Source organism: Macrotis lagotis, chromosome 3, assembly GCF_037893015.1.
Source record: "Macrotis lagotis isolate mMagLag1 chromosome 3, bilby.v1.9.chrom.fasta, whole genome shotgun sequence".
NCBI lineage: Eukaryota > Metazoa > Chordata > Mammalia > Peramelemorphia > Peramelidae > Macrotis > Macrotis lagotis.
In genome coordinates, this window is record NC_133660.1 from 97,905,861 (window position 1) to 97,919,600 (window position 13,740).

The window sequence follows — 13,740 nt, forward strand, 5'->3', positions numbered from 1 at the left end:
TCTATTTTACCCTCTGCTTCTAGGATATCTGGGCAATTTTCCTGTAGGAATTCTTAAAAATGAGGTCAAGGCTCTTTTCCTGATCATGACTTTCAGGTATCCCAATGCTTTTTAAATTATCTTTCCTGAATCTGTTTTCCACATGAGTTGTTTTTTCAATGAGATGTTTCACATTTTCTTCTAATTTTTCATTCTTTTGGTGTTGAAGTATTGTATCTTGACATCTTGTAAAGCCAGCAGCTTCCTTCAGCTCCATTCTACATCTGAAGGATTTGTTTTCCTCAGAGTTTTCTTATCTCTTTTTTCATCTGGCCAGTTCTATTTTTTAAAGCATTCTTCTCCTCAGTAACTTTTTGGACTGTTTTGTCCATTTGACTTATGCTGGTTTTTAACATGTTATTTTCTTCAGCATTTTTTTGGATCTCCGTGACTAAGCTGTTGACTTCTTTTTCATGTTTTTCTTGCATCTCTCTCATTTCTTTTCCCAACTTTTCTTCTATCTCCCTTACTTGATTTTCAAAATCTTTTTTGAGCTCTGTCATAGCCTGAGCCCAATTTCTGTTTTTCTTGGAGTCTTTAGATGCAGGAGCTTGTGCTTCCTCATCTTCAGATTGAGTATTTTGATCCTTCTTGGGGTCACAGACAATGCATTTCCCAATGGTGTTCCTCTTTTTTTCTGTTTACTCATTTCCCCAGCCTGTGCCTGGTTTTGGGGTGCTTCCTGAGCTTTTGAGTATTATTGGGACACCCCCCCCCAAGGATCTCAGTGTGTGAAGCTCTGCCTTCCCTCCTGGTCTGTGAATGACCACAAGCACACCCCTCTGCCATGGGGCTGAGGTGAGGGGGCCCTGCTGTTCTATGGGGGGCCCAGACTGTGATCAGGATCTGAATGTGGTCAGAGCACCAGAGTCCTATTCCAGGTACAGAGGACAAACCTTTGAAGTCTCTCTCCACTTCCTTACCTTTGGTAGGCTGAGCACTCAGGGCTCAGTTGCCTAGGGGCTCCTGCTTATCTGCTTAGCCTGCTTCCTTTTCCTGGATGTGGGCTGCTACAGCCACCTCTGCTCGCTGAGTGTCCTGAGGGCTGGGCTTCACTCACTTGTTCTGGCATAGGTTCCTCGCCCCCATCTTCCAAGTTGTGCCTGTTGCTTCCCCAGGGTGTAGGTCAAGAAACTGCCCCTGCTGCTGTGAGCCCCGGCTCCCAGTTGCCTTGGGGCTGCCTCCTGAAGGCTACTCTAGTGGGCTGTCCCTCTAACCCTGTGGAGCAGAGCTTTTCCACTATTTTCTAGGTTACCATGGTCTGGAGAATTGCCTCACTGGATCCTTCTGTGGGTTCTGTCTCTCGAAAATTTAGTTATTCATAATTTTATGAGTTTTGAAATATATAGAGGGGGAACCTATGAGAGGCTCTTCTCCTGTCGCCATCTTGGCTCTGCCCCCCTGAGAAAAGAACTTTTAAGGTGATATTTTGCTCTACTGAATCAAATTCTTTTTCATAATAATAATAATAAACAATATGTATAACTGAATCTTAGATTCTATACATTTTTTATGAAATTGTGAGATGGAAGAGATGTAGTCTATTATTGAATATCACTTATAAAAACTTGCTTGTTCCCAGTCAATACTTTCATTAGAATGTCCTTAACTTCTATATAAAATACTTGCCCAGAGATTTTTGTATAGGTGGGAGAGTTGTTATTTGCTGAAGTTTGTTTTTTTGTTGTTATTAGCAAGGTCTAAGATTTTTCTGTTTTTTAATATCTTTCCCTCCTTTGGTAACAGTGCATCAGTCCCTTAATGTCCTAATAGTTTTATCTCCATTAGCACCAACTTCTTCTATATACATTTAGTTTAATCTGTCCACTTTCTCTATTTTTCTTCTTAATGTCTTTTCTACACCCCTAAAAGTATACCAGGGACTGTGATGCTAGGACCAATCACAGGGGTTTCACTGTGTTTAGTGATAAAAAAAAATATTACAGTAATCTCCATGGATCTTTTCCGTATTTTTCTGTTTGCTGTTCTTCCATTTTTATCTTTAATCATGAAATACCTTTAAGTAGACCTTTTGCCAAGTTTTCTTTAAAAAAAAAGATAATACTCTTCACTGTCTTTCTCTACTTTATGGGACATTTGATGTCCAATTGTTTCAGTCATGTCCAACTCTTTGTGATCCCATCAATGGTTTTCTTGGCAAAGATACTGGAGTGGTTTGACATTTTTGTCTCACGCTCCTTTTTATAGATGAAAAAACAGGTGAAAAAAAAAGTTAACTGACTTGCCCAGGGTCCTACAGCTAGTAAGAGTCTGAAGCTACATTTGAACTCAAAAAGATGAATCTTCCTGACTTCAGGTCAGTTTACCACCTAATGGTACATTATGCACATAGAAGATGCTTAATAAATATTAGTGGCTTGATTATGAAATTAGGTGCTTATAATTAATCTATCATCCTTCATAAGATTTTATATTTATATTCTAATTTGGTGCTGCCTTTTTCGGGTATCTTACCTTGACAAATAATTAAAATGCTGTTGATTAAGCTTTGCTTTCTGGGCTCTTTTGGGCTTCTTATAATGATTAAACTTATACAATAAAGTTATTGTAATCATTATCAATGTTATTTCTGTTGTTCATATCTCTATACTGTAAATTACTCGCTTAAGAAGTTCAGGATCATGTGGTTTTAATTGTATACCACAACATTTTCTCAACTGTTATTCTTCTTGCTTTTTTATTAACTGTGATCCTTCAACTCATAATATAAAGCTCTATCATTATATCTTATATAACCACTCATTATCCCTAATATTTTTATAAATTTCAAATTAGGATATTTGATGTTTTCCTTTCTTGAATGTTTTGCTATATTTAGAAGTATATAATTTTAAAGTTGGAAGGGACCTAATTATTTATCTTTATCTAGCATTCAATAGTTTTTAAAGTGCATACACATATACACACAAACACATCTCATTGGCAAGGCAGATTAAAAAAAACATGAGATTTTTAAAAATATATATTTAGGGAAGATGTAACAAAAATAGTAAATGGTTTCCCCCAAAGTTCCCCTATCATCTGAGTGGTTTAGCTGGCTTGACTTTTCAGACTAACAAATTCTGGGCCTTTACTACTATTCCACATTGTCTTTCTTAAAACTCACATTTACATAGCCATTTGAAGGCATAGAGTAATTTCACATCTCATTTAAGCTTCACAACTACATTTTTTTAGGGGTATTTTTGCAAGGCAATGAGGTTAAGTGGCTTGCTCAAGGCCACACAGCTAGATTAATTATTAAGTATTTGAGGTCGGATTTGAACTCAGGTCTTCCTGACTTCAGGGCCAGTGCTCTATTCTCTATCCACGGTGCCACCTAGCCGCCCCTACAACTACTTTAAGGTGTAGGCAGTACAAATATCATGACTCCCAACTTACATTTGGGAAACTGAGGCTGATGGGGTCCCAATTAATGAGCCCCCTTCCCAACATTCAGATCTGATGAATGTCCTTCCTGAGCCCTTGCTAGAAGTGGGAATTCTAGCAATGACTTAATTACTGACTCTTGCAGTCCCTACTACTGCCTTTGCCCATGGTTGCCTGTTAACAGTGCCCACTGCTTAGGGAAATTATCTTTGCCCTTTAACCTATGATGTAAACATCAGAGTCTGGTAGACTTAATCATTTATTATAAACACTTGGGGTCTTCTTTGATATTCAAAAGCCTTTCTAACAAGCATATTTTGCCAACTTTTGACATTCAGATCCATTTCAGAGAACTATTTTTCTTCTCTCTTCTTCCTTCTTCTCTTCCCTATATAAATAAGAACATGTCAGATCCCTCTTTGCTAGAGTATTTCCCACTGTGCCATCACAGAGTCCATTAAAATGCCAACTTGCCTGGGAGAAAGCGCACATCTTGTGCATTCTTTCTTAGACATTCAATGCTGAACCCCAGTATTTTGGAGGTGTGAATCCCAACAAGATTATGCAAATTCATGTAGTTTTCTTTCCCAAATTCTGACAGCTTCTAGTAAATGGCAGGGTCAGAACTCCAACCTGATCTTCTAACTCAAAAATCCAGTGTTCTTTCTACTGCATAATGCTACATCCTTCAAAAAAGGTCCTAGGAACATGATTTGTAAATGGCACAGTCCTACTGAGAAGCAAAGCTTTCACGTGTGATTAACCTCCTGAAGCTACATGAACAAAAAACTTCCCCCCAACTCAGCAGCAGTAGGCAACATCTCCGGGGACAACAATATAAAATTGGAGTTTAAACTAGCTTTTCTAAATTAGGGGAAAAAATATTACTTGTTTATTTCTGCTATGGTACCCAGACTACTAACTCAATCAATCATTCCTCCAAACTGGAGAGTGGCAACAGCATGAAACTTACACAAGAATTATTCTAGAAAATACCTTTTATTAAAAAATTCAAATAAACCATTTATACTTATGAATTAATTTAAATATTAAGAAAGAATTAATCTATAATTTAAATCAGTCAAATGATCTTTCAAAAGAAAAGAGCCTAAATGAAATTTAGCACCATTTCTAGCTCTGAGGCCAACCCACAAAGTGAATGGTCTTTAAGACAGGTATATGTTGTCACATGTAGAAATATTGCTTAATTTCTTTTTAGACACAGGCTGATAATCAAAAACAGCCATCCTCAAATGTCAGAGCTAGGACTTCAAACTACGGTTCATGAGTTCAAGTTCAGTCTTCATACAGTTTTATAATTTACATCTGGAAGAGATCCCTGATTACAATATAAGTTTCTTGAGGCAGGGGTTATATTTTATTTTAAAATTTGTATTCCTATGTAGCCTAGCCCATATGATAATTAATGTGTGTCTGTTGAATTGAAGGTAACATATTTAACTTTGCTTCTTCATTTTTTTTGGAACTTTTCATAAGAATGTTCTGTGGAAATGACATCTATTTTTATATTTCAATTTCCACGAGTTTAGGACATTGGTTGTTGGTAGGGTACTGACAAAAGAGATAGGGATGAGAAAACACTTCTTTGGAAATATAATCAATTCATAAACATTTATTAAGCTTCTACTATATACTAGGAATTGTGCTAAGCAAACATATACAAAGATAGGAATGAAATTTATAGAAGCTCTTTTTGGGGGGCAAAGAATTGGACCCTGAGGGGATGCTCATCAGCTGGGAGATAGATAGCTAAACAAGTTGTGGAATACAGAATATTATTGTGCTGTAGGAAATGATGAGCAGGATGAAGGACTTACATGAACTGATGCAAAGCATGAAGTGAGCAAAACCAAAACATTATGATGATCAACTTTGAATGACTTAGCATTTCTCAGCAAAGACAATTCCTAATGACCCAGGATGAAAAATGCTATCTGTCTCCAGATAAAGGATTAATAGAGTCTGAATACAGATTGAAGCATGCTGTTGTTTTTACTTTTTTCTTTTGATGATTTTTCCTTTGGGTCTCGTGTCTTTTTTCACAATATGACTAATATGGAAATATGTTTTTACATGACTAGTCATATATAATCTATATCAAACTGCTTGTCTTCTCAGTGATGGAGCAGGGAAAGGAGAGGGGGAGAGAAAGAATTGGGAATTCAAAATTTTTTTAAATGTTAAAAAGTTTTTACATGAAATTGAAGAAAAAAAAATTTTTAAAAGAGATAGCCAATCCATGAACTAATCTAAGAGCTTAATTGAATACTGGACATCATGAGTAATCATAAAGAGACATTATTGCCTTGTACAAAATGAAGGAACCCGTCCTGGATCTGAGGGGCCTCAACCTTTTACTAGAGAACTCAGGGAAGGAGGACACTCAATAGTTTGACCATGGCAATACTAACCTGATTTGATCCTGTGAGGACTGAATAATCCAGTGTTCCAACTCTTCCACTTGGGGCACTATGGCCTTGAGCAAGCTACTTGACCTCTCCAGTGCTCTTAAATGCAGGCAGAAGATACAATGGATAGAATGACAGACCTGGAATCAGGAAGATCTATGTTCAAATATGACCTCAGCCACTTACTATTTATGTGACCTTGGGCAAATCATTTAACCCTTCTTGATTTGGCCCCTTTTCTATAAAATGAACAGGACAAGGAAACGGAAAACCACTCTAGTAGCTTTGTCAAGAAAATCCTAAATGGGGTCAAGAAGAGTCAGACAAGATTGAAATGGTTAAACAACAAGAACAAAACAAAGTACTGTTCCTTATAGCTATATCCTATATAGGTTCTATAGAAATCCTATCTTACAGAATTTCTGGTTCATTCTCAACTCCCTCACTTCTTCCAGCCTCATGGTGAAGCCTGAGATTGTTTCCCCTGGAAAGGTTCCTGGAATACCTATACCTTAACATCTAAGCTCTTCCCTTTTGCCAAAACAACCTGAGTGAGACACTGTACAAATTGGACAGAAAGAAATAAGAAAGCAAAAGATGATTCACTACCTGATCAAAAGGATAGAAAGTAGTAGTAGAAAAAGTAGTAGAAACTACTTATATATAATTGGAAAAGAAATAAAATATTTATATTAAAAAAAGGGTAGAGGGGCAGCTAGGTGGCGCAGTGGATAGCGCACCAGCCCTTGGAGTCAGGAGTACCTGAGTTCAAATCCGACCGCAGACACTTAATAATTAGCTGTGTGGCCCTTGGGCAAGCCACTTAACCTCATTTGCCTTGCAAAAAAAAATTAAAAAAGGGTAGAAAGACAAAAATGAAGAAATAATAAGGAAAAGCTAAAAGTTGAGGGGAGCAGTGATCAGTCTGCAAAAACATAAAACAAAGTGGGTGAATTTTTATTTACTCACCAAATCTTAACACCTTAGAATTAGTGAGCCACACTTGAAATGTCAGAGGCACATTTAAAACCAAATTGAATTAATTTATGCATCTGATTATAAACTTGAACCTTGTCATCTAAATACTACTGATAATGTTTCATTTACATAATACTTAAAGATTTACAAAGTCAAATTCTCACAACAACCTTGTGAGGTAGGCAGCACCAGTATCATCATCATTTTACTGATGAATAAACCAGAGAAGAGGTGATTGTCTCAAGGTTTCAGAGCTAGTATGGCTGAGACTCAAATCCAGATATTTTGATTCACCAGTCTGTGCCACTCTCTCCCCCTCTCCTTTAAAAGGGAATAGGTTAGATGTGGAAAAACTTCAAAAAGTTACTAGTGGGGCAACAATGGGCATGTCACTTAACTTTTCAGTGGTTCAGGACAACTCTTTTGAAGTCAAGAATGGACAAGATTTTTTACACTTTTTTTTCACTTACCTTTTTACACATCCTTTGGTAATACCAGAGAGAAAACCGTTTTTTAGATTTTTAGTAGTTAAAAATTGATTATTGACATTCCATTTGTTTTTAATTAGGAAATTCTAAATATGAACTATATATTAATGCTTGAATATATCAATCAACACATTAAAAGAAATTCTATCACATTTGTAGGTATATGTCAACTCGAATTCTAAATTATTCCTATTAAATGGCTTATTCTACTTTTGGGGGGGGTTGGGGTAAGGGAGGGAAGACTAGGTCTCCCCATGAGTGGCTATTTATGGTTGATTGTATTATTGATAGGTACAGAAACTTTGACCTGCTTTATTCCCAAACTAAATCCATTTGCTCCTATTCAGTTCCCAATGACCTCTCATTCTCCATGTTTCCAAGACTTAAAGTAGATTCTTGATTGACTTTGGACCATGAAACACTCACAACTCAATCCACCATCATCAACCTCCCCAATAGCAGATATTATAGGCATGGACCATTACTTTTTGTTATTTACCCCCAGTACAATCTTTTAGCTGTTTTTTAAATTAAGAAGCATTTATTTTCTCTCCTTCTCTTTTCCCCTCCTTTTGGTTCTGTACATTCCACTTGTATCAGTTTCTTTGAAATCATTCCTTTCATCATTTCTTGGTCCAATAATATTCAACTATTTATGAATCAAAGCCTGCAACTTAAACTGTACTTCTTTCCCTCCTTGCTTCTACCTCCTCAATACACACCATTGTTGGCTTTCCTTAATTTGCTACTCCTGAAGGTAAGAGGTAAGCATCCAGTTATATATAGCTTTCCCACTGTTCTTTTGATTCTCTCTTAGTCCTGATGTTTGTACCCACTGATTTCCTCCCTTTTCAAGTGTATCCCTTATCATACCTAAAGAAATGTTTCTGCTTAAGAGACCTGATTTGTGGAAACAAAATCAATTTAGTATATAAGCCTATAAGTTTCCTTTAGCAAAGACTTGAAATGCAAAGTTACATGAGGGTAGAAAATGGGATGAAAAATGAAGAGAACTTGTACCTACAAATTATTACAAGAGAGATGCTTTCACAAAATAATTCAAGGCCATTATGAATCAAATGATATACAAACTTTTATTCAAAGATAACAGCTTAAGAGGACAAATTTTGGTCATTTTTAAAGGGAGTTTGAGAATCTTTTTCAGGAAAAAAAATTTGAACAAACATGGCCACACACAGAATGTTCTCTCTTTGTTAATAGCAGCTAAATGTACACACATAGAAATTATTCGTAAAACCATGCAAATTCAGTTTAATTCCATACATTCATTATATTCATCAAAAACCTGCAGGTAGGCTCATGCCATAGAGTCACTTTTTGAGATAACAGAAAAAAATAACCCGATTACACCAAAACATAAACAAGATTGAATCAAAATAAGTCATAAATAAGCATGACTGATATTTTATTTCAAATGTTTGGCATTACACTTATTCAAGTGTTTCACACCATTTCCATTCCTCAGAAGTGGCATTTATAAGTGTTCAGCATTGTTAAATATCAAAAAATACAACTCTGTTTTACAATGTAGTATACTGGCAGAATTCAAAGTCCTGGGCCAATTATAAATAGTATAATCAAGTTTCAAACATTTTCAAAGGGAAGCAATCTAGACACATATGTATATATGCACACAACTTATATTCATTGAATCAAAGATGTTTTATAAAAGCAAACAGTTTGATCTCCCTGCCAGTGGGTATTAACTGATGTAGGCTTCTATACCCATTCAAAGATATACAGTTTATGGAGATACTGATTTCCTGGGGAGGAAACAATAAAGACAAAATTTACTTTGACCAGAATGCACATCACTTGTTTCCTTCATCACGGAAAAATTCATAGTCATCTGTGTTTGACACTGATTGGTCCTTAGGAAAGCCATTTTTTTTGTCCGAGAACTTTATAATAAATAATGAGGTCCATACTTCTTGTTAAAAATTCAGTCAGCTGCTGCTCAATGCAGAAAACTCCTACACAGCGCTTCGACCTAGAATAATCTTCAGCGTCTGATGCCTTTAATGGCAGACGACCTTATCTTCTACTGAGACCCAAAATGCAGCCATGAGTAGAGACCCTAAGTCACTTCAAAAGTATCTATTGAAGTCTGCTTCAAGAGGATTAGAATGCAGAAATCCTTCTTCTGTTCATAATGGTTTATCAATAACTGTAACACCTAGTAAAAGAAATGAGAAAAGAAAACTGAAGACAAGGGAGCATTCTTAAATAATTCCAATTTTTTAAAAAAATAATCAAAGAAAAAAGCATGAGAAAAGCAAAAAAAAATTCAAGACATTCATCAGTTTCATTTTTGTAAAACTAGAGCATAAAACTATTCAATAAAGATTGTGGTTCCTATCACCTCCAGGATAAAACAGAAGATCTCTTATTTGGCATTAGAACTCTTCCTGATCTACCCCCTTTTTATATTTTCTCATCTTATGGATATTATTCTCCATGTACTCTGCAATCCAATGATACTGGTCTTCCCTGCTCTTCATAAGTCACTCCATCTCCAGATTCTGGGCATTTTTCTCTGGCTGTTCACCTTGCCAACAACATTCTCTCTCCTCAAGTCTGCCTCTGGGCTTCTCTGGCTTCCTTTACAACCAGCTATCATCTCAACCTCAACAAGAAGCTTTTCCTGATTCCCTTGATTCTAGTGCCTTTCCTTTCTTGATAACATCCAAGTTATCTTACGTTTATACACAGTTATTTGAGGTGGTCTCTTTTATTAGACTATGAGGCAGGCATTGTATTTTGTTTTCCTTTGCATTCCTACCACTTAGCAAGGGTCTGGTATACAGTGCGCTTTAATAAATGTTCCCCAACTGACTGAATTTTACTTTTATTTGTAAATGAATAGCTACATATGAGTGTGTGTGTGTGTGTGTGTGGGGCAAGAAGCAACTAACTTAAACCATTATTCTATGGGACTCTTGTTCTGGATACAGAACAGACCATAGTCAAGGTTAGTCAGAATGATTACCAATCCCTATAGTTTGATATATATTTTCAAAATTAAATTTATTCTTATTTTTAAGTGACAATGTTGCTCTAATTAAACAAATTAAAGATTTATCTCTTCAAAGGCAATTTATGTGTTGAAATTCTAATAATCCCATTCTTATAAAAAGGTCATTCCAATAATTCTACTTAATAGATGTGTTAAAATGCTAAATTCTTTTGTGAAGTAGAGAAACTGTCATTTTTGATTGAGTTTTCAAAGTTAGTTTGAGAAAACTTCTTTAGATGTCTATATGTAAAAAATACACAAGTGAGTGGTACTGTGAACTGAAAATTGGATGTGGAGTCAGTAAGATCTGAATCTACCTCATATACTTACTAGCTGTGTGACCCTAGGCAAATAAGTCACTTAATCTCATTCAATCTTAGTTTCCTTATCTATAAGATGGAGGGAAAAAATAGTCCTTTCATTAAGGAATTATACAGGATCAAATGAGATAGCATATATAAAGTGCTATGCAAACCTTAAAGTGTAATATAAATGCAAGTTATCACCATCATCATATCATTATCATCAACTTAGTCTGACATTAAATTTAATAGAAGGTAACTGCTACCTTAAAGCAGAATTGAAAAAAGAGCAGATCATCATTACCTGCATAACTTCTTCCGGTGCTCATACAAGATGACACCACTGTCCATTTATCCGTGGTTGGGTTATAATACTCTACTGAAGCCAAGTTACAGGAACCATCATCACCTCCAACTACATACAATAGGCCATTAACAGCACAAACACCTTTTAAAATATGAAGGAGTGGAAAGAAAAAAAAAGAATAAGACCTTTAGAGGAGGTAATTGGAAAATAATTTGTCTCCCTGGAGAAAAGCAAATTTAGAAATGAATGATCTCAGAGTCCTTTTTATATGTGGGAGACCTTACTTTTTCTGAAGAATAAAGAGTATATAAACTGTCAGCTCCTTGGTGTAACGTCTAAGGGCAATTTGATTTTTATGTTCATTCTTCCTTTTTGTTTTGTTTTGGTTTTTTTTTTACAAGGCAATGGGGTTAAGTGACTTGCTCAAGGTCACACAGCTAACTAATTATTAAGTATCTGATTTGAACTCAGGTCCTCCTGTCTCCAGGGCCAGTGCTCTATCCACTGCGCCACCTAGCTGGCCCTCATTCTTTATTTTTAAAGAAGACAAATGACAGGAAAAGAAATCTTGACTTGTGTGTGCAACTCAATTTGAATTAAACAAAGTCATCAGTCTTAGTTCTTCCAGGGTCATAGGCATTAGGTGCAGCTAGGTGGCTCAGTGGATAGAGCACTGGCCTTAAAGTCAGGACCTGAGTTCACATCCAACTTCAGACACTTAATAATTACTTAGCTGGGTGAACTTAGGCCAGTTACTTAGCCCCATTGCCTTGTAAAAATAAAAAAAAAGTTAGGGCAACTAACAATGAACCAGATTGAAGAGGATGACCTTGGCAGCTTCAATGTCTGATCAAGCTCTAAATACTCTACAAAATCTATTTCAGTAGCCTTCATGGCCATTGAAACAAATAATTCTCATCTGCCCATTCTGCAGGGGGGAAATCTTTCAGATATTTGGGGTAGACATCCCCCTAAGTCATCAAATGGGTTTATCCTTATCCTCAATCTGGTTAAGCTTGTTTGCTGAGATGTTATCTGGGAGTGACCACAACACAATACTGCAGCTCCTTGGAGTTACCTTGAGATATAAGTGACAAATGGACACTTAAGGAGGATAAACAGTCCTGAAAGGCTTGGCAAGCCCTTACACTAGAGGGGTTAGTCCTTCTTGAACATATCATACACTGCCTTTGGATGTATAAAATAGCTAGAAGTTCACTTAACTTTAAAACTATGTGAATACAATTATAATAGTCTTTACAAAAATAAAGGAAGACAATTCACTGGAAGGGAATCTCACAGAAAAGAGGCAAGAAAGAATTTTTACAATGGAGGGGAAGGTGGGAGGGAGAACTTCAACCTTACTCTCATTGAAAACTGCCTCAAAGAGGAAATGACATACACATTCAGGTGAGTGTATATTTATCTATCTACCCCATGGACACCCTATCTCACCACATAGAAAAGTAGGAGGGGACAGGGAAGAGAAGTAGACAGGGCTGACAGAAAAAAGGGTAGATTGGGGCAGACAATAGTTAGAAGCAAAACACTTTTGAGGAGAGACAGGGTGAAAGGGGAGAGAGAGTAGGATAAATGGGGGGGAGAAATAGGATGGTGGGATACACAATAATCATAACTGAAAAAAATTTTACAGCAAGTTTCTCAATAAAGGTCTCATTCTCAAATATATATAGAGAACCAAATCAAAATTTTAAGAAAATAAATTATTGGGACGGCTAGGTGGCACAATGGATAGAGCACTGACCCTGGGTTCAGGAGGACTTGAATTCAAATCCAGCCACAGATACTTAATAATTACCTAGTTGTGTGACCTTGGGCAAGTCACTTAACCCCATCGCCTTGTAAAAAATAAAACAAACAAACAAAAAAAACATTATTTCCCAAAACGAAAATGGTCAACAAATATGAACAGGCAGTGTTCAGATGAAGCAATAAAAAAAATCTAGTCATGTGAAAAAATGGTCTAAAACACTATTAATTAAAACAACTCAGAGGTATCACTCCATTCCTATCAGATTGGCTAAAATGACAGAAAAGGACAATGATAAATGTTGGAGGGATGTGGAAAAATTGGGAAATTACTGAATTACTGGTGGAGTTGTGAAGTGATGTAACTATTACAGAGAGCAATTTGGAACTATGCCCAAAAGACTATAAATTTGTGCATACCCTTAACTCAGCAATACTACTACCAATTCTATATCCCCCAAAAATAAAAACAAAAAGGAAAAAGAAACCACAGATATTTTATAGCAGCTATTTTTAGTGGTGGTAAAGAATTGGAAATTGAGGGGATGCCTATCAAATGAGAAATGACTGAACAAGTTGTGCTATTTGATTATGATAGAATACTATTGTGCTATAAGAAATGATGAGCAAGATGTTTTCAGAAAAATCTGGAGACTTACTTGAACTGATGCCAGGTGAAATAAATAGAATTCAGAGAACAATGTACACAGTAAGAGCAACATTGTACAATGATCAATTGTGAATCATTTGGCTTTTTTGAGAATACAATAATCCAAGACAATTCTGAAGGATTTTATGGACTTTAAGATCAGTTATTTATATTGCAACTAGAGAAATCAAAAGGAGTCCCATAAAAGAAATATTGTCCTGCATCTATGGTGTAATCTTGCTTGCATCAAAGAAGTCAAGGAGCAGGTATATAAATGTTGACAAATCCAACATCCGTGCAACCTTAATATGATATAGCTTTATGAACTATCTGGGAACTGTATGACATTAT

The 13,740-nt window shown here is 36.1% G+C and overlaps 1 protein-coding gene across 4 annotated transcripts in view; it reads right to left on the reverse strand.

Moving 5' to 3' along the window:
* Nucleotides 1-7,567: 7,567 nt before the first annotated feature.
* The window catches only part of KLHL2 (kelch like family member 2), a 142,272-nt gene continuing 136,099 nt past the window's right edge, over nt 7,568-13,740 (reverse strand). For 3 of the 4 annotated variants that reach the window (XM_074229010.1, XM_074229011.1, XM_074229012.1), the window contains 2 exons: nt 10,968-11,111; nt 7,569-9,521 (listed from right to left, as the gene is read on the reverse strand). In XM_074229010.1, the coding sequence (XP_074085111.1) occupies nt 9,493-9,521; nt 10,968-11,111 (173 nt within the window). In that variant the 3' untranslated portion in view covers nt 7,569-9,492. Of the gene's footprint in view, nt 9,522-10,967; nt 11,112-13,740 lie in introns of all 4 variants that reach the window. The other variant, XM_074229013.1, reaches the window with a different exon arrangement.